Below are 27,526 nucleotides of genomic sequence, written 5' to 3'. Positions count from 1 at the left end.
TCAAGATAAGTGTACTTTTAATTCCCTTTATATATTTCACTCATCTCCCTACCTACCTCCCCTTTGGCAACCACCAGTTTGTTCTCTGTATTTGAGTCCATTTTTTGTTTATATTTTTTCTTTGTTTATTCATCTATTTTATTTCTTATATTCCACATATGAGTGAAATCATATGGTATTTGTCTTTGACTTATTTCACTTAGCATTATACCCTCTAGGTCCATCCATGTCATTGTGAATGGCAAGCTCTCATTCTTTTTTATGACTAAGTAATATTTCTCTGTGTGTGTGTGTGTGTGTGTGTGTGTGTACACACAAACATACCATATCTTTTTTATCCAGTCATCTATGGATGGGCACTGGGGTTGCTTCCATAGCTTGGCTATTATAAATAATACTGTAATAAACATAGGTGTGCATGTATCTTTTCAAATGAGTATTTTCATTTTCTTTCGGTAAGTACCCAGTAGTGGATATTTTTAAATTTAAATTCAGGCTAGATAGAGGGCTCTAATCACTGATAGTGTAAAAATAGTATCTATCTTGTATCTTGTTTTGGGGATTGACAAATGTATGTAAATGACCTAGCAAGGTGCCTTGTATGTAGATAGAAAATTTAGCTACCGTTAACTATGTAACAGTAGTTTGCTAACTGGGATATAGCAATTTACTATAAAAATGCAAACTTTCTTAATAATAATTGAACATTTTGCCTTGAGAAAATCATTCTGATTGTAAGAGAGTAATATAGACATAGTGATAGAGGCTATAATAGATTAAGATAAGTTTCATTGCCCAGATTGATTCTGGTTGTTTGCATATTATCTCTTAAAAATAATTCCCAGGGTAAAAGTCTACTTTCTTTTATGTTAAATGAATTATTTCTAAAAGCAGAACATAGAGGACAAAAATTTCTCAACAGAAGATCTCAGTGTAATTTAAATGTATGTAATTCTTCTCTCCATTTTCTTTTTCTTTTTTCTTTTTTTTTGGGGGGGGAGTTATTTAACATACAAAGTAGGTTGGGCTCCATATGTGGCCTTTTGTAGCAGATGCTTTTGTTGCCTTTATCCCATCCCATCTGTGCTGGGCAGTTCCTAAACACATTTACTCACCTCAACAACCTCCACTTTTATGCGTTATGCTTTTTGTGGAATTTTACTGAGCGCACACACCCATTAGCCACTCATAAATCAGTCTAGACTATGAATATGTTAATGCCCTGGGGACAACCCTTAACTAATGGGGGTAAGAGTGAGTGGATAATTTCTTTTTCTCAGTCATTCCAGGAAAACTTCTGTTGTGCCTTCTCCACAGATCTTCAGAAGGTCCTCATTGAATGCACAATTATGTATTGCTGAATAACAAATTACCCCCAAACCTAATGGCTTAGAACAGCAAGCATTTATTATCTCACAGTTTCTATGATTGAGGAATTTAAGAGTGGCTTATCTGGATGATTCTGCCTCAGGATCTCTCATTAGGTTGCAGTTAAGATGTTAGCTGGGTTAGTCATATGAAGACTTTCATGGACCTGAAAGGTCCTCTTCCAAGTTCTCTCATGCATTGTTGGCCAGGGAATTTAGTCCTTCTTCACATGGCCTTCTTCATAGTGTTACTTGAGTATCTTCGTGGCATAGCAGCTGGCTTCCCTGAGAGAACCAAAGAGAAAAGAGTGAGGAAGCCACAGTTGGACCAGAATGGTACACATTAGCAATGAATTTTGAAGTGCAGTCCACACTCAATGAGAGAAACATTAGGCTCTATGTCTTGAAAAGTATGAAGAATTTTAAAACCACCACAGTGAGACTGACCACCATTACACATAGTAGCAAAGAGCTAACGAGTGCCTTTTCTTCCGTCTCATTTTCCCTACTCCTTCATTATTGCTTATCTGTATCACCGGCCAAATAAGCAGCCTGTGTTTAAGTCCTTGTCTCAGTTTGTGCATATGGAGCATTCTAAACCAAAAAAACCTTTGTGCTCTGAAACTTAAATACTTTCAAGATTAAAATATAAAGCAATGTTTTATTAAAAACTGATATGAAATAATATCATCTATAAAAATAAATTCATTTTGAGGGGCGCCTGGGTAGCGCAGTCGTTAAGCGTCTGCCATCGGCTCAGGGCGTGATCCCGCCGTTCTGGGATCGAGTCCCACGTCAGGCTCCTCCGCTGGGAGCCTGCTTCTTCCTCTCCCATTCCCCTGCTGTGTTCCCTCTCTCGCTGGCTGTCTCTCTGTCACATAAATAAATTTAAAAAATCTTAAAAAAAAATAAATAAATAAATTCATTTTGGGGCAGCTGGGTGGCTCAGTCAGTGAAGTCTGCAATTCTTGGTTTCAGTTCAGGTTGTGATCTCAGGGTCCTGAGATCAAATTCAGAGTCTGGCCCCACTTAGCAGGGAGTCTGCTTGAGATTTTCTCCCTCAGCTCCTCCCCCACTCATGTGCGCTCATGTGCACTAGCTCTCTCTCTCTCTCTCTCTAAATCTTTAAAAAAAAGAAATTCACTTTAAGTTTTGTGCGGTCATAATCACTGAGAGTTGCAATTATTATCAGTTTCTTTTTATCTAAATCATTTTACTTCTCTGTATATAGTTCCAACAGCTATTTAGACAATATTCTGATTTGTAAAGTGGTCTCAAGAAACTTAGATTTATGTTATAATAATTGCCCTCTGGCAATATTCTCTTAATTTGAATGCATAATTAATAGTAATGATAATAGAATTACTCAGGATAAAAGTAAAAACGTTAAATTAAAAATGGCCTTTAAGATTCATAATTTAAGCAATACTAATAAAAGTACTTATTTTATAAATTAATTAGGATTATATTTTATGCAATTTACTTAAGGCTATAGTAAAATTAAATTGCACATTTGAAAATACATATAACAATTTAGATTCCAATCTATCACCATTTCTGCAACAAATCCATCACGAGTTTAAAATACCTGTATTTTAAAAAATTTAGAAGAGAAAATGTGCTCAAATGAGTAATACAGAAAATGGATAAGTAACATAGCCTAATATCTTTTGAACAAATAATCAAGGCCATTGTGGTCAGGTCATTGGTTTTGCCTACTCATTAGGCTATCCCCAACTTTTTAACCTGGTGTCCCTGGGTGGTTTCCCAGGCATCTGGTAGTTGACAATATCAAAATATCTGTAAAAACAAAAAGAGAGAAAAAGTTGATGTGTGACTCCATAGTCATTCACATGACTATATTAAGCAAAAATATTTGGATTCCATGATCTAGATCAGTTATATGACCATTCCAGTTCCAGTTTGATCGTCTAGTAAATGATCCAGGACAAAGGAGACATCAGAACACAATGATAAGAGAGATATAAGGTAATTTTATTTTGTCCCGTTTTGCCTATGGCTATTCTCCAGAAGTATGGCTACTTACATGAAAATAAGCCAAAAATTCCAGACCATATGAATTTTTTTACTGATAAAAGCAAATAAAGAAAATTTAACAGATGTTCAGAGTATGCGAATTCCTAAAACCTAACCTATAAAGGGAGTGTCTAATATTCAGATGGATAAGTAATTCGTAATTTGGTATACTCTGAAGTAAATGGATTTATGTGAAGTTGTCACTAATTATTAAAAGGAAAAAAGGTTGACAACAGAAAAGAACTGTGAAGATTCTGAAGTTGCATGAAGTGACTTATTTGCATATTTGAAACTTTTTAGCTATTCTAACTTGAAAATTATTGACTTCAGCAAAGTTCCTAATAATGAATAAACGCTTCAACTTCTGAGCACTTAAAGTTCATATTTTTAATGTTGATGCTTTGCAATTGAAAAAAAATGCTGTAATGTGGCTGCTTCCTTAATAGTTATTAAACTACATCCTACTAAATTATGCTATCAAAGTCTGGCAAATGGAATTTTAGAGATTTTAACCATAGTACTTTCTAAATTGAAAAGTAAATATTTTAAAGCAAAATAAGAGTTTCGTAAATGTGGGTAAGTGTGTAAGTTGAATTAAGTCATTAAAATTCAATTGTAACACATCTCAACTGAAAAGAAAAAGGATTCTGAATAAAACTGATTGTGTGGGAGGGAAATTCAGTTTTTAAACACTACTTATTCTTTCTCACCCCATTGGATGATACCAGGCATTATTCTGTTTAATATGTTTGCAGACTTTCCTTGTCAAGTGCCTCATGGTTTAACTTGATAAATGCCCCCAAATAGTTATTTTGGTATGGCGGAATCCATAGAGCTCCCCACTAACAAGAACAATAAGAGACATGGATTATGCTTTATTACCTTTAAGAAAGAGGAAAAAGATAATGGAATAGGAATACCACAATGTTGATCTTAGTAAATGTGAAATAAAAACAGCCATATCAAGAGAACGGTATCTGCGACAACAGTGGGGATCTAGAGGCGGATTTGTAAGGAGGAGCGTGTGGAGGAGGTCATGACCAGCAGAGTGGTTATAGAAAAATGTCCAGGCAAGGTAGCTGACAAAATAGCTACAAACTATACTTAATGATTCCATTTGCAGCTTGTCTCCAGCAGGTGATGAAGCAGTCTTTTCCAATTTAAATAATCATTTGAGGACAGCTCCTACCACTGGCTAATAGAAGTTCAAAGTAACATTTCTGTACCAAGTAATTAATTTGTGTTTTCTGTCCCCTCCCCCAATAATGTCAATCAAGTCTTGTGTAAAAAGCCCAATGTGATGGTTTCATGATTTAGTAGTTTTTTACTAGTTTAAAACTTTTTAAAGCAGTTTTAGGTTCACAATAAAATTCAGAGGAAGATACAGAGATTTCCCATATTTCCCATACATCTCCTGCCCACACACATGCATAACTTCCCCTATTATTAGCATCATTCACCAGAATCATGCATTTGTTATCGAGGATGAACCTACATTGACACATCACAATCACCCAAAGACTAGTTTACCTTAGGGCTCACTCTCAGTGTTGTATAGACTATGGTTTGGACAAATGTATAATGATATATATATCCATTATAATAGCATGCAGAATATTTGCACTGCCCTGAAAATCCTCTGTACTCTCCCTATTAATCCCTCCTCTCCCTCCCCACCACTGGCAACCACTGATCCTTTTATTCCACCATAGATTTACCTTTTCCAGAATGTCATATAGTTGAAATCCTACAGTATGTAGCCTTTTAAGATTAGCATCTTTCACTTAGTAGTATGCATTTAAATTTCCTCCATGTCTTTTTATAGCTTGATAGCTTTTTTCTTCAGTAGTGAATAATATTCCATTGCTGTAAATAGCCCTTTAATAATGTGATGATGAAGTGTGGAGGAGGGGAAGCATTCTATAGTCTTATGATTAGGTCTCAGTCTTTTAGTGAGTCTGTATCTGGACTGTGAACTTCACAAGTGTTTCTCAGACCCCACAGGTGGGACAATGGCTAGAGTGAGCTGGAACTGGGTATTTCCTATCTTCCACAGGGAAGGCTAGAACTAATTGGAGTTGGGTATTTCCTTTCCCTAGGTCAGTTAGGTTCTGATAATACCTCAGCAAGTTAGGCTCCGGTTAGTTAGTTTTTCCTCAGGGCAGCCCTTGTTAAGACCAGAGTGCTCTGGTGTATTTCAAAATGTTTCCTTTTTTTCCCTCCCCGCTGTCAGAAGCAGGAGGAGATTTTTCTTTTATTTTTACTGTGGGGACCTGGTTAAGCTTCTGGAGTTAAATCTCAAAATATTGCGGGAGCCTCATAAGCCTCAGTCCCTGAACAATTTTTAACTCTCAGACTTGTTTCACACCATGCTTCCAGCAAAGCATCAATTACAGTTCAGGTTTTCTTACCCTGGCTCTGGTGCCCCATGTCAGTTTCCTCGTGTAAGTCTCTATGCCAGTGAGCCAGGACTGCCTGTGTTTCCCTGTCTCTTCAATCTTGTAGTCAGTGGTTTGCCCCATGCTCTCCCTCTCTGTGGACCAAGAGCAGTTGAATTTTTCAGTCTGTCCAGCTTTTTACTTTCTAGGATAGAAATGTCTTATTAGTTCCTTAGTACATCTTTTTTGAATAAACAAATCAAGTACATTATTTCAATCTGTCAGAAATTCTGTTGAAATATTTATAAAGTGAATAGATATGTATGAGATTAAATAGCATATGATATCAATAGCAATAGCTCAATTATTCCATATATTGAACATTATTACTAGTCATAGTATAAATATTTTTATAGAGTATAGAGCTAAAATTTTATGCATTTCTGTATTTTAAGGATTTATAGAATCTTTTCATCATTCAAGCATATAAACATCACATAACCTTGCAAGAACAAAGAATAAAAGTTTAACATTAAAAGTTTAAAATTAAAATCATAAGCCCTTTGCAGATAACAAGAAGATGACTGTATTCAAACCTGAAACCAGCAGGTGGGGTTCACTTCAGGAGAGCAAGGCTGGTTTAACATTCATAAATAAATATAATTAATCATATTCACAAATAATATTAAAAAACATATAATCATATCAGTCGTATTACCATGTCATTTATCATTTGACCATGTGATCATTTTAACAGAAAAGAAAAACCATGAATTATATTAATAGATGCACAAAAATCATTTGAGAAAAGTCAGAGCTCATTTATGATGAAGACTGTCAAAAAAACTAAGAATTAGTGGGAACTTCCTTAACCTAATAAAATATTTACAAATTGGACAAGAAGAAATTGAGTTGTCTTTATTCACAGATTTCATAATTGTAGAGAACCTCAAGGAATCTATTAATTTTTTTTCCAATGAACATTGGAATATTGGAAAGAGAGAAAGAAAAAACAAATACCAGTTACAAACAACCATCCAAACACTGAGATATAAATTTAACAAATTACCTATAATATCAATAAAAATAATATAATTTATGTGGAAAACTACAAAACACTGATGAAATAAATTAAACATGATCTAATTAAATTGAGAAGTCTTTCTTATTCAAAATCTAAATGGAGAAATGTTTCTTATTCATTAATTAGAACACTCAATATTTTTTTAATTTTTTTATTATATTATCTTAGTCACCATACAGTACATCCCTGGTTTCTGATGTAAAGTTCGATGATTCATTAGTTGCGTATAACACCCAGTGCACCATGCAATACGTGCCCTCCTTACTACCCATCACCAGCCTGTCCCATTCCCCCACCCCCTCCCTCTGAAGCCCTCAGTTTGTTTCTCAGAGTCCATAGTCTCTCATGCTTCATTCCCCCTTCTGATTACCCCCCTTTCTTTATCCCTTTCTTCCCCTACCAGTCTTCCTAGTTCTTATGTTCCATAGATGAGAGAAATCATATGATAGTTGTCTTTCTCTGCTTGACTTATTTCACTTAGCATTATCTCCTCCAGTGCCGTCCATGTTGCAGCAAATGTTGAGAAATCGTTCTTTCTGATAGCTGAGTAATATTCCATTGTATATATGGACCACAACTTCTTAATCCAGTCATCTGTTGAAGGGCATCTCGGTTCCTTCCACGATTTGGCTATTGTGGACAATGCTGCTATGAACACTGGGGTGCATATGGCCCTTCTCTTCACTACGTCTGTATCTTTGGGGTAAATACCCAGTAGTGCAATGGCTGGATCATAGGGTAGCTCAATTTTTAACTTTTTAAGGGACCTCCACACTGTTTTCCAGAGTGGCTGTACCAACATGCATTCCCACCAACAATGTAGGAGGGATCCCCTTTCTCCACATCCTCTCCAGCAATTGTTGTTTCTTGCCTTGTAAATTTTTGCCATTCTAACTGGCGTAAGGTGGTATCTTAGTGTGCTTTTGATTCGAATTTCCCTGATGGCTAATGATTTTGAACATTTTTTCATGTGTCTGTTAGCCATTTGTATGTCATCATTGGAAAAGTGTCTGTTCATATCTTCTACCCATTTTATGATTTGTTTATTTGTTTCTCGTGTATTAAGTTGGAGAAGTTATTTGTAGATCTTGGATACCAGTCTTTTATCTGTAGCATTATTTGCAAATATCTTCTCCCATTCCATGGGCTGCCTCTTAGTTTTTTTGACTATTACCTTGGCTGTGCAGAAGCTTTTTATCTTGATGAAGTCCCACAAGTTCATTTTATCTTTTGTCTCTCTTGCCTTTGGAGATGTGTCATGAAAAAGGTTGCTTTGGCCGATGTCGTAGAGGTTGCTGCCTATGTTCTCCTCTAGGATTTTGATGGATTCCTGTCTCACATCGAGGTCTTTCGTCCATTTGGAGTTTATCTCTGTGTATGGTGTGAGAGAGTGGTCAAGTTTCATTCTTTTGCATGTAGCTGTCCAATTTTCCCAGAACCATTTATTGAAGAGACTGTCTTTTTTCCACCAGATGTTTTTTCCTGCTTTATCAAAGATTAGTTGCCCAAAGAGCCAAGGGTCCATTTCTGGGTTCTCTATTCTGTTCCATTGGTCTATGTGTCTGTTTTTGTGCCAGTACCGTGCTGTCTTTGTGATCACAGCTTTGTAGTACAGCTTGAAATCTGGCATTGTGTTGCCCCCAGCTTTGTTTTTCCTTTTCAACAGTTCCTTGGCAATTCGGGGCCTTTTCTGGTTCCATACAAATTTAAGGACTATTTGTTCCAGTTCTTTGAAAAATGTCATTGGTATTTTGATCGGGATAGCATTGAAAGTATAGATTGCTCTGGGTAGCATGGACATTTTAACTATGTTAATTCTTCCGATCCATGAGCATGGAATATTTTTCCATCTTTTTGTGTCTTCCTCAATGTCTTTTAAGAGTGATTTATACTTTCTAGAATATAGATCCTTTATGTCTCTGGTTAAGTTTATTCCAAGGTAATGTATGCTTTTTGGTGCTATTGTAAATGGGATGAATTCCCTAATTTCTCTTTCTTCGGTCTCATTATTCGTGTATAGAAATGCAACTGATTTCTGAGCAATGATTTTGTATCCCACCACATTACTGAATTGCTCTATAACTTCTAATAGTTTGGGAGTGGATTCTTTTGGGTTTTCCATATAGAGTATCATGTCATCTGCGAAGAGAGACATTTTGACTTCTTCTTTGCCCATTTGGATACCTTTTATCCCTTTTTGTTGTCTGGTTGCTATTGCAAGGACTTCTAGTACTATGTTGAATAATAGTGGCGAGAGTGGGCATCCTTGTCGTGTTCTTGATCCTAAGGGAAAAGGCTTCCAGCTTTTCCCCATTGAGAGTGATATTTGCTGTAGGCTTTTCATAGATGGTTTTTATGAGATTGAGGGATGTACCCTCTATCCCTACACTCTGAAGGGTTTTAATCAGGAAAGGATGCTGTATTTGTCAAATGCTTTTTCTGCATCTATTGCATATGATTTTTGAATTTTTCTTTCTGGATAAAATCTAAGACACTGATAGATTTGTGAATGTTGAACCACCCTTGCATCCCAGGAATGAATCCCACTTGGTCATGATGGATAATCCTTTTAATGTACTATTGGATTCTATTAGCCAGGATCTTTTTGAGAATTTTGGCGTCCATATTCATTAGGGAAATCGGTCTGTAATTCTCCTTTTTGTTGGGGTCTTTGCTTGGTTTGGGGATCAAGGTAATACTGGCCTCCTAGAATGAGTTTGGTAGCTTTCCTTCTGTTTCTATTTTTTGAAATAGCTTTAGGAGAATAGGTATTATTTCTTCTTTGAATGTTTGGTTGAATTCCCCAGGAAAACCATCCAGGCCTGGAGTTTTGTTTTTTGGAAGGTTGTTTATCACTGACTCAATCTCTTCATAATTAATTGGCCTGTTTAAAAAATCAATTTCTTCCTGTTTCAGTCTTGGTAGTTTATAGGTTTCCAGGAAGGCCTCCATCTCTTCCAGATTGCTTAATTTATTGGCATAAAGCTGTTGATAAAAGTTTATAATAATCCTTCCAATTTCATTGTTGTTGGTTGTGACCTCTCCTTTTTCATCCATAATTTTATTAATTTGGGTCCTTTCTCTATTCTTTTGGATAAGTCTTGCCAGTGGTCTGTCAATTTTATTGATTCTCTCAAAGAACCAGCTTCTAGTTCTGTTGATCTGCTCTACTTACTCCTGGTTTCTAATTCATTGATTTCTGCTCTAATCTTGGTCAACTCCTTCCTTGTGCATGGGCTAAGTCTGTCCCTCTGTTGCTGTTCCAGCTTCTTGAGGTGAGAATATAAAAACTGAATTTTAGATTTTTCTATTCTTTTGAGTGAGGCTTAGATGGCTACGTATTTCCCCCTTAGGACTGCCTTTGCAGTATCCTATAGATTTTGGACCATTGTGTTTTCATTCACGTTGGTCTCCATAAATTGTTTAAATTGATTTTTGATTTCCTGGTTTATTGAATCATTCCTGAGCAGGATGGTTCTTAGTTTCCAAGTGTCTGAATTTCTTCCAAATTTTTCCTTGTGGTTGAGTTCCAAATTCAAAATGTTGTGGTCTGAGAATATGCAGGGAATAATTTCAGTCTTTTGATATCAGTTGAGACCCATTTTGTGTCCCAGAACATGGTCTATTCTTGAGAATGTTCCATGGGCATTAGAACAGAATGAGTATTCTTTGGTTCTGGGGTGTAGTGTTCTATATATATCTATGAGGTCCAACTCATCAAGTATGGCATTCAAAGCCCTTGTTTCATTGTCAATTTTTTGCATGGGTGTTCTGTCTATTTCTTATAGTGGAGTGTTGAGGTCCCCTACTATTAACGTATTTTTATCTATATGTCTCTTTATTGTGGTTAAGAGTTGGCTTGTGTATCTTGCTGCTTCCCTGTTGGGGACATATATATTTATAATTGTCATATCCACTTGTTGGATACATCCTTTAAGAATAATATAGTGCCCTCTGTGTCTCTAACTATAGTCTTTAGGTTAAAATCCAATCTGTCTGATATGAGAATTGCTACCCCAGCTTTCTTTTGAGGTCCATTGGCGTGAAAGATGGTATTCCATCCCTTTACTTTCAGTTTGAATGTATCTTTAGGTTCAAAATGAGTCTCTTGTAGACACCAAATGGATGGGTCATGTCTTTTTATCCAATCTGCAACCCTGTGGGGTTTTATGGGAGCATTTAGGCCATTTACATTGAGACTGATTATTGAGAGATATGATTTTAATGATGCCATGTTGCCAGTGAAGTCTTTGTTTCTATCGATTGTGACTTTCTGTTCTGTATCACTCTTGGGGCCTTTTTACTTTTATAGAACCCCCCTTAATATCTCCTGCAGGGCCGGTTTCGTGGTTACGAAATTGGTCAATGACTGGCAATTCTGGAAGGTTGTTATTTCTCCATCAATTCTGAATGACAGCCTTGCTGGATAAAGGATCCTTGGCTGCATGTTTTTCTCTGAAAGAGCTTTAATAATGCCCTCCCAACCCTTTCTCTCATTCTAGGTCTGTGTAGACAGGTCTGATGTAATTCTGATACCTTTGCCTTCGTACGTGAGAAATTTCTTTGCCTTGGCCGCTTTCAATACTGTATCCTTGGATCTAATATTTGCGAAATGCACTATGACGTGACGTGGTGTAGGTTTGTCGTGGTTGAGCTTGGGAGGGGTCCTCTCTGCCTCTTGGACACAAATGTTTGTTTCCCTAGCTAGATTAGGGAAGTTTTCAGCTACAATTTCTTCAAATATCTCTTCTAGACCTCTGTTTTTCTCCACCCCCTCGGGGATGCCGATGATTCTGACATTGGATCGTTTCATTGAGTCAGTAATATCCCGTAACCTACATTCGTGAGAATGGATTTTTTTGAGTCCAGATTCTATTTTAGCTTTCTCTTCTACTAACCCATCCTCCAATTCGCTGATACATTCTTCTGCCTCATTCACCCTGGACATCAGAGCCTCTAGTTTTGACTGTATTTGGCTCATAGAATTTTTAATTTCTGCCAGATTCGCTCTCCTTTCCTCCCTTAGAGATTCCATATTCTCATTAACATTTTCATTAATACTTTTTTCAAGTCCACACATCATCTTGACCGTTGTTACTCTGAATTCCATTTCTGATAATTTGGTTATATCCATATCCATTAGTTCTGTGGCAGAGGTCGCAGACTCATCGTCTTTTCTTTGCTGGGGGGGATTTCTCCTTCTCGTCATTCTGATGAGGAGAGGTTGCGGGGTTGTCCAGAGCCCAAATTATTGACCGGGACCCAGGCAGTGTGCAGTTGTTTTATAGGAATCTTAGGGATGTGGGCTTCTTGATTTTTCAGCCTGTCTTCTAGGGGAGGGGCCTGCCGCGCCGATACTCAGGCAACCCTGTTTGGGTAGAGTCTCCGTGTCCCCTGCGGGGGGAATGGGAATGGGCACACTGTGAGCTGGTATTTCCAGGCTTTTGTTCTCTGGCAGCTTTCCCTGGCGGTTTGCTGTTCCTCTTCTGAGAGTCAGAGCAGCAGTAGCCGAATCCCAGCCTCTGTCTCAGAACAGAGGGATCGCGGACCATTCTCCACTGATGTTCTGGCCACTTTAACTCTGTTACTGTTGGTGCTGCTCAACCCTCCAGCGTCCCGGGATGTGCACCCCACACCCAGCTTCCCAGCCCTCACTTCCAGGGCCGGCTTGTCTCTGTCCTTTGTGTTTCTAACACCGCCAACCACCAGCCACCCCTCGCGCTCCCAGAGCTCCCGGTCTCAGTCTGATTCCAGTGAGCGCACCGAATCTCTAAATCTCCGTTTCAGTCAGGTAGCGTGCGGTCCCCAACTCACAGTCTCAGTCTGCTCTCTCGTGGGTGCCGGTCCGCAAGTCCGCCTGCTCCCCCGTGCAGGTGGCTACCGCTTCCCAGTGCCCAAATGCGGCGGCTCCCTCCCCCTTCTGTTTATCTTCCGATATCTGTGTGTGGTTTCACGGCTCCCTGCCTCGTACCTCAATACTCAGCGCTGGAGATGTTCATTTGTAGAGATCCAGATGTATCTTCCTGCGTCTCAGGCTGATTCCATGGATGTTCAGGCTGGTCTGGTACCTATCCCACTCGACTCAGGGGATCGGCTGAAAAAGGGGTCCCCTACTCCTCTGCCATCTTAACCCCTCCCTCCGAACACTCAATATTTTTAAGATGTCATTTCTTCCCAACTTTTTTCTCCCCAACTTGATCTATAGATTCAAAGCAATACCACTCAAAATCCCAGCAAAGTATATATATATATATATATATATATATATATATATATATATATATATATATATATATAATAAGGTTTATTATATATATATATATTTCAAATTATGTTGTAGATCCTTGACCCTTAAGGAGATGGAGCCTAACTCTTCACCCCTTTAGTGTGGGATGTGGGTAGCTACTTCCTTCTAAAAGGTATAAACTTGATATGACTTGATGAAAGTGAGTTTTTGCTATGATATTTATCCCCAAAACCCATATCCCAGTGTAAGCACGAGAATACCATCAAACAAGCCCAAGTTGAAGGACAGTGTATAAAAGACTTAACCAATATTCCTCCAAACTCTAGAGATTATCAAAAACAAGTGTGAGAAATTTTCACAGTCCCGAGGAGCTAAGGAGATATGGCAACTAAATGTAATGTGGTGTGCTGGATCATATCCTGGGACAGAAAAAGAAAAAATAGACATTAGGTAAAAACTAAGGAAATCCCCATAATATGTGCACTTTAGGTAATAATAATGTACCAACATTGTATCAGTAACTATGACAAATATATCATATTAATGTAAGATATTAACAATAAATGAAGCAGGTTATGGAGTATATGAAAGCTCTCTTAACTGCACCTGCAAATTTTCTATAAATTTTCTATAAATCTAAAATGATTTTGGGATGCCTGGGTGGCTCAGTCCATTAAGCATCTGCCTTTGGCTCAGGTCATGATCTCAGGGTCCTGGGGTCCAGCCCTGTGTTGGGCTCCCTGCTCAGCAGGAAGTCTGCTTCTCCCTCTCACTCTGCTCCTCCCCCTGCTTGTGTGCTCTCTCTCTCTCAAATAAATAAAATCTTTTAAAAAATTATTCTAAGTGTCTATTAAACAATTTTTTAAAGCTACCCCATTCAAAAAAACTATAAGGCATACAGTTTTTTTTCTTTGCAGTGGAAATTAAAAACAATATTAATATTGATGATGGATTAGAATATGGACAAATAGGCATTTCTTACCATGCTAGCAAGTATCTAAATTGAAAAAAAAAGTACCTGAATTTATAGAGCATTTTTGAAGAACAATTTATGATATTAAAGGAAAGGCAATGAAAACTTCAGTGATGAAAAAAATGAGCCCTAAGTTTCTTTATATTCCACAGGGGAATACCACCAATGGAGAGTTTCCTCTAAAAGGAATTAGGTTTCTAGTTGCTACAAAGAGAAGGAGGTTTATGGTCTCAGTAGCAATTCATTATTGAGGATTTTACCTCATAGTGAAAAGTGAGTTCATGAATTAATACGTAGTTAAAAGAGGTCTTGTATGTTGGTCAAGACAGAGTCTTCAATTAGGTCCAGTGAGGGTCTAGCATAGTAGGGCTGCTGGAACATGTTTGATCATTTAACATTTAGTTTTTTATTAGCTTTGGCTGGGTGCGGTAGGTGCTAGAAATAAAAAAGAGCCAAATAATGGGTATAGGCTGTGTACGAAGCAGTCTCATTTTCTGGTTTTAAATTCCACCTATATAATTTGCTAGTGTTATGACCTTAGAAAACTTACTTGCAAATAACTTTTCAGTAAATATTAGCTATTGTAAAAATTGTGATCCAAAATTACAGAATGCTCTTATCCCAATTTATTAATCTATCCTTTTTTCCCAGTATCACCACAGACTTGCCTTCACACATTATGTGTCAGACATTTAGAATTACTTATAATTTCTGGATTAAGCTATACTCTGCTTATCCTCACCTTTGTATATACTCTTCCTAATGCCAGGAGCGCACCTGTCCATATATCTTATTTTATACTTTATTTTTTACAGTAGTTATTACATTATTAAGTTTGTTACTTCTCTATTTTCTCAACTAGGCTCGTTGTTTTTTGAAGACAGACACAAAGTTTTACTTTTCTTTATACGTTTTTCGCATTCAGAATAGTTCTGTCATGTTGCAGGCACTCGGTAAATATGTAACTCTCTCTCCCGAACATTGCATTTTAATAGGTGTTTGTAGATTCTCCATCAGTTCTTAGACCATGGTTTAACAACTGACATCTAAGTGGTTTGTATAAAATTCGCCCTAAAAGAACATACGGAGAGGAAACACATCAGATGCACTCAATGTCATTCCCTGTATTTGTTTCCTAGGAATGGCATAACAAATTACTACAAACTTCGTGGCTTTGGTCAGATTCTCTTTAAGTATACATTGATATATTGGGGCACCTGGGTGGCTCAGTCAGTTAAGCATCTGCCTTTGGCTCAGGTCATGGTCCCATGGGATCGAGCCCCAAGTCAGACTCTCTGCTCAGTGGGGAGCCTGCTTCTCCTTCTCCTGCCTGCAGCTCCTCCTGCTTATGATCTCTCTCTCTCTGTCAAATAAATAAATAAATAAATGTTTGAAAAAAAGTATACATTGATATAAACAATTTGTGTCCGTGAATCTTTTTCCCTCTCTTTCTTCCAGCTTTCCAGCTTTGGAAATGTATTGCTTTCTTCCAATGTCTTCTGTCACTCATGTTATCCTCCACATTCAGGAACATCTACGCATAAGAGATAGTGAATGCCTGAATTTCCTTGAGAAGTAATCGTCTCTCAGGAATATATGTGGGGTATATTTTTGGTCACCAGAAAAGAATTCTATTTACAGACTCCACAGAAGACTTGAGACAGCTTGCGGATACCCCAGAGTTTTGGGTTTCTGGTTATTTAGGTCCCCTGAGGGAATAACAGCCAGGCAGCCATGTGGATCTTAGGGCTTCTATTGTATATGTGAAGCTATACAAACTAGTGAATACTTATCAACTGAGTATCATTGACATGTTGTTGACAGGTTCAACATTCATTCAGTGTACTCCTCTGTTTTGGAATACCCCATACTGATACTAGGTTTTATTTGGTCAGATAGAACATATGAAAACATTTCTACCTGAATGTTAAAATAGCCACCTCTACATAAAACTGTAACTCTTGCAGGTAAAACAAGTAGAATAAACATTGCAACTCTCTGATACAAAACAAAACAAAACAAAACAACTGAATACCATTTTAGAAGTTCTGCCTCTTTTAAGCAAAAATATCTTTATTGAAGTCTCAACATTTAAAATGCTATAATAGGTAATATATGCAATGAATATAACCCTACAAAGACAGTGAAGAAACAAAGCACGTGTATAAATCATGTTTGCCATATCAATATATATCTTATAATTGCTGGATTTATTTTTTCCAGTAATAAATATATCTTACCATTGCTAGATTAGTTTTGATGCTCCAGGTTAAGATTTAACTTACTTTAGATTCATTTGGAAGCATGGAGCCATTCTGAAGCAGGTGCAGCTTTGGAATGAAGCCCCATCTGAATGCTGCTCATCAGTCTGTAGTGGAAAGTAGAAGACCTCAAATGCTTGTTGTTAGAGGTTAATCAGAACTTGCTGGTACTTTTGCCTTAAGCCTGAGATTCCTCTCAATCTAGTCACAAGAACAAAATCCAAGTAAACAACAAACCAAACAAATTCTTAGAAAATGCTGTGGATACCTTCCCAGACCCTTTCCCTGCTCCCAAGGGCTCTTTCCAGCCAAGGCTCTTAATCATACCAACCCACCCTCCCCCCAGAGTTATTTAAGGAATAATCATGCTCTTGAAGATTACCCTTCATCCCTTCCTCATTTTATCTATTAGCATAGTTAGCTGGGTTTTTTAACATTTGTATGCTAAAATTTACCCTCTGACATGTAGTTCTTTAGTTACGACAAATGCATGAAGTTGTGTAACTACCACCACAGCCAGTCATGTAACCACCATCCCCCAGAATGTTCTCATGTTACCCTTTTCCTCACCCTCAACATAAATTGATTTTGATATAATTCTGATTTTTTTTCTTTACCATTTTTGTCCTTGAAAATCTACCCATTGTTGAGCTCTCCTTTGTGTTCTGAATTTAAATGTGGGGGGGGACTTCAGCCTATTTGTGTTTACAAAATTATATACAGTAACAATACTAGGGCCTGGACAGCATGCTATGTTACATGTATGGATTGACTCATTTAGCTTTTATAACAACCTTATGAAGAAAGCACTATTATTACCTCTATAGCACGTGAGGCGCGAAGATGAGGTTCAGAGCCAGGAAGTCTGGCCTAGTGTTACACACTCGTTTCTTATGCTCCCCAAAGAAGGGCCTTCATTAGACAGCAACTTCCCATAAATTTTCAGGTACGCTAGATGAATAAGTTCTAGAGATCTAGTGTATAGTATTGTCTATGGTTAATAGTACTGTATTATACATGTAACATTTTGCTAAAAGGATAGATATCATCTTAAATGTTCTAACTAGAATAAAAAACAAATAAAATTGACAAAAAAAAAATTTTTTTTAAAGGACCATCACCAGTAAAATCCATCAGTGTTTTGTAGCTTAGATGTTAGCAGTTCTAACCACTATGAGATTTCTTCAGGAAGGTTGCTTGCCTACATCTGTCTGATTATCTCCTAAAAAGCTTGATAAGCAAAAACTAGGAACTTACCACTTTTCTGGGTAATTTATATCAACTTGCATTCTCCCAAATGTCATAGAAAGACACAAAGACTGATTGATTTGGTTTATACAGATCCACTCCTCTCTTACCCATGGAGGAAAGCAGCCTTAAATAATGTTGATAGTTCCTAGGCTGTGGTCTAAATCATGCTATTACCCTTACCTTTCACAGTACAGCATAGAAACCTACCTTCACTGTTTATTTCTGTCTTTAAATTAGTTAAGCATTATAAACTATTGCCATATTCTGTTTCCATCAGTTGGAAATCTTAAGTTCACATCATGTTGCCAATTAGCAAAATTCTCAGGTCTTCATGTAACAACAACTCTTCCTCCATCGTGGTAATCTTGGGTGGCTCTTCACTGTACCTGAAGGTTTGTGATTTATCCTTTTTTCTCCATCTTCTCTACTTGTTAGTCCAAATAGAGATGTAAGACACTTGCAGTATTCTGAACAGAACACAGTTTGAAAAATTAAATGCCACTTTCCTCATTAGATATATCTGTAAAACACAACTGAAATTTAAATTTGATATAAGTAGTCTGGAAGACACTCTAAGTGTTATTTAGTTCTGTGCCACCAAATCCCATGTGAGAGGTTGCATTCTAAAGGATCCTCGCAGAGTGTTTAGCACATTTTGAAAAGTACAATTCATTTGTAATGTTGGCCAATGTTGTGTAATCACAGACAGGACCGTAGTTAGCACAAGCCCCTCCCCTCTCTGTAAGCAGAGAAATTAGATTGTTATACCCTTTCCTCCAAGCTAACTAGGTGCAATGCTGTACAAGTTTGATCTCAGAACTCACTCATCCTCTCTGCATGAGATCATTGTGCAGGTTACAAGCTGAACAGCATTCAGGACAGTGCTGATCACAGAGCTCATCCTCTGCCTATGTAGTGAATTCAATGGCTAGTAAATTCATTTCCATGGAAGTATTAATACAAGCATTCAGAATATTTTATGAAGCAAAACACGCTTACTTTTGTTTTAGCCTCAATAGTAACATTTATGGTGTTATATAAAAATGTTTAACACTCAGTAAGTGAAACCACAGTTATCCCATTAAAAGCAAATTGAAAGTGAAGAGCACAGTCTCTGTATTGGAAATGAGAATGCTTCACCCAGAGTTGTTCTCAGTCCCTGGGGCAATCACTGTCCCCACACACTTTTTATACTCAGGAGGGATGAATAGAGTTTATATAGGTGATGGTATAAACTTTGGATACACATTTTGCTCTTAAAATAGCATTATTTATCTTGAAACAGAAATGTCGCATCGTCCTTGGGGCAAGGAAACACAGAAATAAACATAGTGTTGTCCACAAGTACTCACAATTATTAAGTTAGGGGTGTGAGTTTTGTATTCAGAACAGAGGAGATACATAATGATCTTTCTTTTTAATCAAGACCCATGCAAAGTGAAATAATCATTAATATGATATAGTGTATATTATCATATTTTCATGAAGATTTAGATGTAAAAAATAAATTCTCCATATTCTAGAGTTAGACTAAGAAAAAATAATTTTAATTTATGTCATTCAATTACTGCGTAATACATTAACTAGTAAGACAGAATCATTGTAGGCTTAGGTTTAATTTTACTTTATTTCCCCAGATTAGATGCAAATCACTTGGTGCTGAGAGGGAAAAGGAAATGAAAGAAAAATATATAAATCTTTCAAATAGCGACTTTTATTTTCATCAATAAACTCAAACTATTATAACTGCTATATTATGGCAGAGAATGATAGTATTAAAACTGGTCAGTGTTTCTAGTTGTGTAAGTATTAAAAAACATTTTACTATCAACTTAAAATTAGTCTAATTTGTTCTTAGTTTCATTACAATTTGACATTTAAATTCTTTTTTATTTTATACCCTCATCATTTGATATGATTTATTCTGTAAGCACTTATTTAATTTCTATTGTATATGAAATATTAGTACTATGAGTTTAACACCATAATGATTTGATTACTTTTCTGGATTGCTAATGAAAACTTCTGGTTTCTTGATTTTTTTAACCACCAAACAGTATTTTCTAAATATCTGGTTACGTTATTACAAGTGGACATCAGACCTACGTGAAATTCAACGGATGTTTTCTTCTTCTCTGCTTCTAAACCTTTTTTAAAAAAATTCTTACCCACTGACTTTTCATTTGTCTATTTTATATTCCCTTATTCTGCCCCCATTTCTTATCATCACCTTGCCCACACCGCTACAAGGACATCATCTTATTTATTTATTTTGTTATTTTTTTACAAAAAAATTAAAAAAAAAAACAGAAAACTAGTGAAAAAGCATTATTTTCATACATAAACCCGTTCCTCAAATAGCACAATACCATGTGGCACTCAGAGAAACAAGGTGATGAGCAAAGAACATCTAGAATCTGGGAAGAATAAGTTCAAATCCCAGCTTTGTGACCTGATAACTTGGGGATCTTTAACGTTATTATAAAACCCTCTGATTCTCAGCTTCCCGATAATATTGTGGGGGAAAAATCACATTAAAATGTGTAAAGTGCTAAATGTAGAATTATAGTTAAGATATATTGTTTTGGTAAGAGGCAGCCTAAGCCCATTAGCCCATATAAATTTTACTTAACTTTTCAAAGTATCTGTTTCTTCATTCACAAAATTGGAAAATAAGCTCATTCATGGAGTTTGTTCAGCAAGGCATCAGGAACAAATAATAGCAACCAACATTTCTAAAAACTTACTATATTCTATGTTTAGCAATTTGTACAGATTGTTTCATTCCAATCTCACCACAATTTCCGTAAACTTATGAAGTATGTGCATTGTTATTTCCATTTTGCAAGGGCTTTGAAAGATCTTGTGACATGCCTCAGCTTTCACAGCAAGTAGCCAGACTCTGGCGCCTGTGAATATACCCACCTCCAGCAAAAATGTGAAAAATAAAAGCTAATATTGTTCATTATTTGTTACATTGCTAGTTTTTACCTCCCTTCATTACCCCCCCCTTTTTTTTCTCCCAATACATATTAAGAAGCTATAAGAGTTTTGAATTCAAGGACTGGCTCCCTGGAAGAAAGTCCAAATCTAATCCATATATATATGCATATATATGTTAAATATGTATTCATTATATATATAAAATACATATTAAACATATAAATTGTTGTCCACTGTCCCTTAGTAACCCAAAGCACAGATTTTTGAGATAACAGACTCAAATTATGATCGATCTTTGTGTTAAAACATTTTTATACAGTTTCATTCATTCATTCATTCATTTCATTCATTCATTCATTCAACATCTGTATACACTACAAAATGATCACTACCACATGTCTAGTTACCACCCATCCCCATACACTTGATCCCCTTCACCCATGCTGCCCACCCCCAATCCCTTTCCCCTCTTTATCAGTAGTCTTTTCTCTATGAGTTTTTATTTCCCTTGTTCATTTGTTTTGTTTTGTGTTTAAGTTCCACATGAGTGGAAATCATACAGTATTTGTCTTTCTCCATTTGACTTATTTTATTTAGCTTAATAGTTCTCTTACCAAACCCAAGTTCAGCTGCCTATCCCTTGAGAGGCCATTACTCAAGAGACAAGCTTTTGTTTGGAAAGGAATCTGGGCTTTATTCAGGAGGCCAACAACCTGGGGAGAAGGCAGACTCATGTCCAAAAGCCAACTCCGAGGTTTCTGCCTGGCACAAGGGCTTTGAATGTTGTTTAGGGAAGTTAATCAGCAAAGGGAGTACAGTGGCCTACAACATTCCTTGATTTCATGAAGACGGGACGGTACCAGCTACAAACATCATCTCGATGCTCCAGAGTTGAGCAAGGAGGGTCCAATTTATATTTCATTATGTGTGGGAGGACTCTGCTCTTTCTGCAAGGGAGGACTCTGCTCTTTCTGCAAAGGAGGGCAAGGTCTACAGCTACACAAAGGGAGGTTGGTAAAATCATCTGGGTGACCTAGAAAAAAGGAAAACGTTTTGCTAAAAAATAGCTAGGCTAATCAGAAAGCCAAGGTAGCTTCAAACAGACTTGCTGGCTTCTGTGGCCTGGGAAGGTTCTGGTCCTTCACTCCTCAAGCCCAGTGGTCTGCAAATTTCAAAGAAAGTAAATTAGTTCTTTACAGATCAAGGGACTTAGGTCAGCAAGTAAGGAGTATGTTAACCTGAAGCAAGTTGACTCTTAAGACAGCTTGGAGTGCTGTTACAGGCTCATCCTTGTCACAAATGGCAAGATTTCATTCTTCTTTATAGCTAAGTTGTATTCCATTGTATAAATATACCACATATTCTTTAACCATTCATCTATCTCTTTTAATGGTTATGATTGGCACTCAGCATCCATTCCTGTCTATTGTGGGTTTTGTATTACAGAAATAAGAAAACAAAAAACTACAATATCTAGACTTCCCTTGAAGCTGACGTTGTGAATATAAATTGAGTTCCACCTGTAATAAACATACCAGAAATCTAGAGGATCTAGTGGAAGTCATTTCTAGATGTCTTAGCAATTTCAGCTGGTGGACAAGGTCATGGACAGGTGGCATTTTCTTAGTCTCTGACTTTGTGTATATTTAAATGCAGAACCATCAGGAATGGCAGTGAGACTCTGCAATCCAGTGTTCAGTCACTAGCTTCAGGGTAGGAAGAGACAGCCAGAGAGACTGTGCTGGCGGCTTTCTGGTAATCCAGCTTCCCTCAGTTAGTGCAATGAGTTCTTTGATTGAATAATTCTAATGGTGGCTTTTATGTTTCTCAGTTCCCTCGTTCTTGTGAAGGTGGCATCTCCCAGAGAGTCTATCTGTCGTTTTTAGAGCCCTTCCTTCTAATAATTTTGTAAATGTCTTATTCTCTGTTATTAAGACTCTTTTTGCTTAAAGACCTAGAGTGGTTTCTGTTTCCTGTGCTAAATCTTAACTAATTTTCTATCCTAGTTTGTTGTTTTTGACCAACACATCCTTAATGTTCCCTCCGTATAACTATGCTTTAGATGGGCTTCATGACTCCAGGCCCCTGACCTCCCTTTCTATACAGCATTTACTTTACAAAACTTGTAATTATAACTTTTTTCTCTGCCCCTTTGAAATGTAAACCTTCTTTCAGCTTCTTGCCAATTTTACAACCCAGAAATGTCTTTCTCAAGCATTTGGGAGTCATCCCTCTGAAACGTAATTAAAGAAGGAGATAAGGGCTCCCACCCACTCCAACCAGGTTCTGTGGGAAGCTGGGAGCCTACTGACAGCAAGTGACACTTACCAAAGATGTCCTCAGCACATTGATCAACCTCCCCCCAGCCCAATGCCTCCAGTATTTTCCCCTTAGCTCACTCCAGCTTTTGAAAATTCCCCCACCTACCTTTGGTTCAGGGCAGTTAAATTCAGTCTCTTTCCCCTGTTTCAATAATCTCTCTTTCTTATTGAAATACTCTTGAATAAAGTCTTCCTTGTCTTTTAAACTAGTATGACGATTTTTTTCTTTCACAGTGCCCATCTTGTGGTTTAAAGTTTTATAATGTCCTTCGTAGTATTAGAAGCAAGAAGAAAACTACATTATTTTTAATTGTTTAAACTATATTGTGAATTGTTTTATTCAATCAAAAGAATATACTATCAAGGAATATATTTATTTTATAAAATAATAAACATTTGTATACCTCCCATTTGCTTCAAGGAATAAAATATTAGCACTATTTCCAGACTTTTCTATAGTCCTCACTGAACATATTAATATTACCCCACCCTACAGTACCTCTTCTGAACCTTATCTTCAATATTTCCTTAGTGTTCCTTAGAGCTTTATTATACGCAGTGTTACTCTCTAAGCAATGTTACTACATTTGTATGTATTTGACTTTTATAAGTATAGTTATCAAAATGTAAGTATTTTTATGGAATATGCTTTTATGCTTAACAATATGTTGTGAGAGTCAACCATGTGAGTGACTGGTCATAGTGGCTTTTTATAAGCTCTGCAAAAATGTTTTTTCTGTATCACCTTTTATAGCCTCCATAGTAGAGATGCCTATAGAATCAACCTAGCATATGAAAGCATTACAAAGTGAAAAGATTCTTGGCTGTGGTTTTGGTAAATTTAGTCTTTTGGCAGCTAAGTTTGATCTGGACTCTGCCAAATCTTTTAAACTCGTGTCGTGTTTTTCTTCTTACAATGCTAGATTGCATTAAATCATTTCTAAGCATCCCAGAATACTTAGTAATTTTTCTCTTATAATTTATCAGGGAAGAAGTGTGAGAATATGTTACTAAGTAGGAACAGGAATAAGAATTCATTTCCCAATAGCCAGAGTTCAGATTAAATGCTGAACAAAATAACAAATAAACAAAGTTTATTTTTATATTTTTTTGAAGATTTTATGTATTGATTTGAGAGAGAGAGTGCGCGTGCGCTTAAGCAGTGGGTGGGGGTGGTAGGGGCAGAGGGAGAGGGAGAAGCGACTCCCCGCTGAGCAGAGAATCTGACGTGGACCACCACCGACCCCAGGACCCTGGGGCCGTGACCTGATCCAAAGGTAGACACTTAACCAACTTTAACCAACTGAGTCACCCAGGTGCCCCAGAAAAGTTTTAAAAGCTAGTAACAGCTGCTTCTAAAAACCTTTGTCCCTATGTAGAATAATGTATTTGAGTGAACACGTTCTTAAACATATTAAGGATCATTATAAATAGATTCTTCATAGAAAAGAATCATGGTTTCTAAAAAATGTTCTTAATGGGTACCTAGTGAACCATAGTTTGGATATTATCTTTTGGATAGTTTAGCAATGTTGGTTGCTAGGTTGGTGATAAAATAATGGCAAAAACCAAAAGCCAGGGGGGGAGAAAAGGACAAACATACAGTATGTTAGGATGGAAAATTAGATCATTATGTTTAAAGAGAATTCTTATAGCTGGTAGTCAGCTGAACATGGACATATTATTTATATCCTATAGAACCGCAGCTTAAGAAATACTAACTCTAAAATGCTACAAGTATTACAAGAAAACATTTTATATCTGGAAATCTAGAGTAGTTGATTTCTTTGGATTTAGGATTCATAGTAGCTAGAAGCCTTGGCGCGCCTGGGTGGCTCAGTCCGTTAAGCTTCCACCTTCAGCTCAGGTCATGATCCCAGAGTCCTGGGACCCAGCCCCGCATCAAGATCCCTGCTCGGCGGGGAGCCTACTTCTCTCACTGCCTCTACTGCTCCCCTGCTTGTGCTTGCTTTCTCTCTCTGTCAAATAGATAAATAAAATCTTTAAAAATAAATAAATAAATGGAAGTATAGAGTGTGTTTATTCCATTGCCTTCTATATATTTATTCCAAGGTAAAGTAAATAAAGATATTTGGATATGTAATGTAGAACAGCTCCACAGATACAAGCCAAAACTTTATTTTATAAATACTTGCTTCCATTTTTACATAACTATGTAATTTTAGGGCAAATTATTTATCTTCTCTAATTTTAATTTTCTCATCTACTAACTAGAGATTGTAATAATAGCTACCTGATAGAATGATTATGAAGATAAACTATGATAATTTATATAAAACATGAAGTCCAATTATAACAAATAGTAAGAATATATATAAACTGCCAGGAATGACCAGCACTCCCTGTACCTACAGATGAAAGATTACGCCAAACTTTACTGTGAAAGAGAGGAGAAGGCAAGGGGTCAACGCTCAGAGGTGAAGACACGGGGTCTTACTGAAACTGGGAGGATCTGTTTAGGGGACAGATACAATATGCTAATTTGTGTGTTCTACGAATTCTGCTGAACATAGCCTAACGGACAATACCTTCATCTCTTAGATCACAGGGCGGCTGTTTGGGCTAGGAACGTTTCAGATAGGCAGCTCCCCATGGCATTCCGAGGACAGAGTGGTCGCGCAGACCTTGGCATTCCACAGGCCTACACCTGTCTCTGAAACCTTCCCTGCCCTCAGCGGCCTCTGTGTTATGTTTTAGCAAGCCGGGTATTATGGCTGATTTCATGCGGTACATTAACCCTGACATCATAAACTATATATGTAAGCTATTATTATTATTATTAAAAATTGAAAATATATTTGTGATTGTGTTTAACAGGACGGTCAGATCATCACTGTGAGAATGAACTAGAGGAGTGCATTTCCAACTTATGTGTTCATGGAATATGCACAGAAGATACACCTGGCTTTGGCTCAACATGTTTATGCTCATCTGGATTTGTGGTAAAGATTATTGGCGGTTTTGTTGTGATACTTTTTTCATTGTCTTTAAAATTCAGTAAATAATAGAAAATTGGTGGAAATTAGGTTGGAGAAGTCCATATTAGTATTTCTCTTTCTTTGACTGTACATACTCCTTCTCAGCATTCCCCTTTCCCTTCTTGTCCATTCATCACATGTACCCTCAGCCTTTCCTTTCAGGAGAAAAGCATTCTTATAAATTGATTCACACTAAGGTGCAAGTCACTTAATGTATTGTCCTTTAATGTTTTAATGCATTTGGAAGGAGGATGCCAGTAGAGGAATTACTTAATACTGTCAGAGTCTTGGCAGAACTTCTGTTTTGCCCAAGGACATAGAATTGCTTCCAGACTTGGGCTCAGAGAATTGTATGTCCAAGGAGGATGAATCTGCTTTCTTTGCAAGTCTGGACTGATCTGAACTCCATTAACACTAGAATGGACTTACCTTGGTAGAAATGTCTCTATTAAAACATAGCTTCTGACCACAGTCTTTATTAAAACTGACCACAGTACATGAATATAGTAGGGGAACGGCAGTTGGCAAGACTGTGATGTCAGAAATTTTAAATGTATATTTATACATATTATTAAAAGGCAGACCAGTCTAAAATGATATAAAGGCTAAGTAGTTAGGACAGTCATGTGACCCAGTGCAAGATTAAGGAATCAGACTTAAGGGGAAGGTGAAACCTGCCCTGTGCAGAATGAATAGAACCAGACCACTCGGAGTTGGAAGATGAGAAAGGAAAGGTCAGAAGCAGGAGTCCCCAGAAGATGTTAAGGAATTAAATTGAAAAATGGTCAGTAACTGTCATCAAAACAAAATAATTTGAGAAAATCTGGATTTAGGTCAGATACTCTTCCCTTTTGAAGGGTATTCCCAAGGTGGATCTGTCTGAGAGAGATTATCTGAGAGAGAAGCTAAATCAGAGCTGTCACCTTCCTTTTTCTTGGAGTCCTACCCTCCTGGCTTTGCCCTGGGGAAAGGTTTTTTCCTTGGTGATCACAGAAGCATGATCTTTGAGGAAGAATTTTAGGTACTCTGACACCTGGGTATGGGAGGTATTTGGTGACAAGAAGTTAATTTTATGATGCCTCAGGTTACACCAGTAATGGCTTCCTTAAAGAATCAGTAAAAAGAAAAAGACTGAAATAAATCCTTTATTTAACTAAATTCTCCTGCCAGTACAGACTGATATATGGAAATCTAAATAATTGGAAAATAAATGCTCATTTTATAAATGTTTTTTATTGAACATAAAGAATTTACTGCCAAGTATCCTTAAAATTCCTTTTAGTAGATATATGCTTTCACATTGGAATATGAATCAATTAAAACTTGTGCTCTCTCAGGGCACTTAGGTGGCTCAGTCAGTTAAGCGTCCAACTCTTGACTTCCACTCAGGTAGTGATCTCAGGGTCCTGGGATTGAGCCCTGTGTTAGGCTGTGCTTTCCATATGGAGTCTGCTTGAGATTCTCTCTCTCCTTCTGCCTCTGCCCCTCACCCCACTCGCACTCTCTGTCTCTCTCAAAATAAATAAATACTTAAAAAAAAAACTGTGCTATCTCTTTTAATAAAAGACATCAAATCTGAATGATAAATACATTAGTATATATTGAAAATACAGAAATCTTAAAAATTATGTAATTTTATAAAACCCCAAGTCTACTAAATGGAAG

General features: G+C 37.0%; 1 protein-coding gene across 1 annotated transcript in view; it reads left to right on the top strand.

Annotated features, from left to right (window-relative positions):
* The window catches only part of EYS (eyes shut homolog), a 1,472,707-nt gene that overhangs the window by 711,900 nt on the left and 733,281 nt on the right, over positions 1-27,526 (top strand). The window contains 1 exon segment of the mRNA XM_044387239.3: positions 25,701-25,841. Coding sequence (XP_044243174.2) covers positions 25,701-25,841 — 141 coding nt within the window.

This window comes from Ursus arctos, unplaced genomic scaffold, assembly GCF_023065955.2.
Source record: "Ursus arctos isolate Adak ecotype North America unplaced genomic scaffold, UrsArc2.0 scaffold_29, whole genome shotgun sequence".
Lineage (NCBI taxonomy): Eukaryota > Metazoa > Chordata > Mammalia > Carnivora > Ursidae > Ursus > Ursus arctos.
Note: the sequence above shows the minus strand (reverse complement) of the source record. Positions and strands in the feature narration are given on the sequence as shown.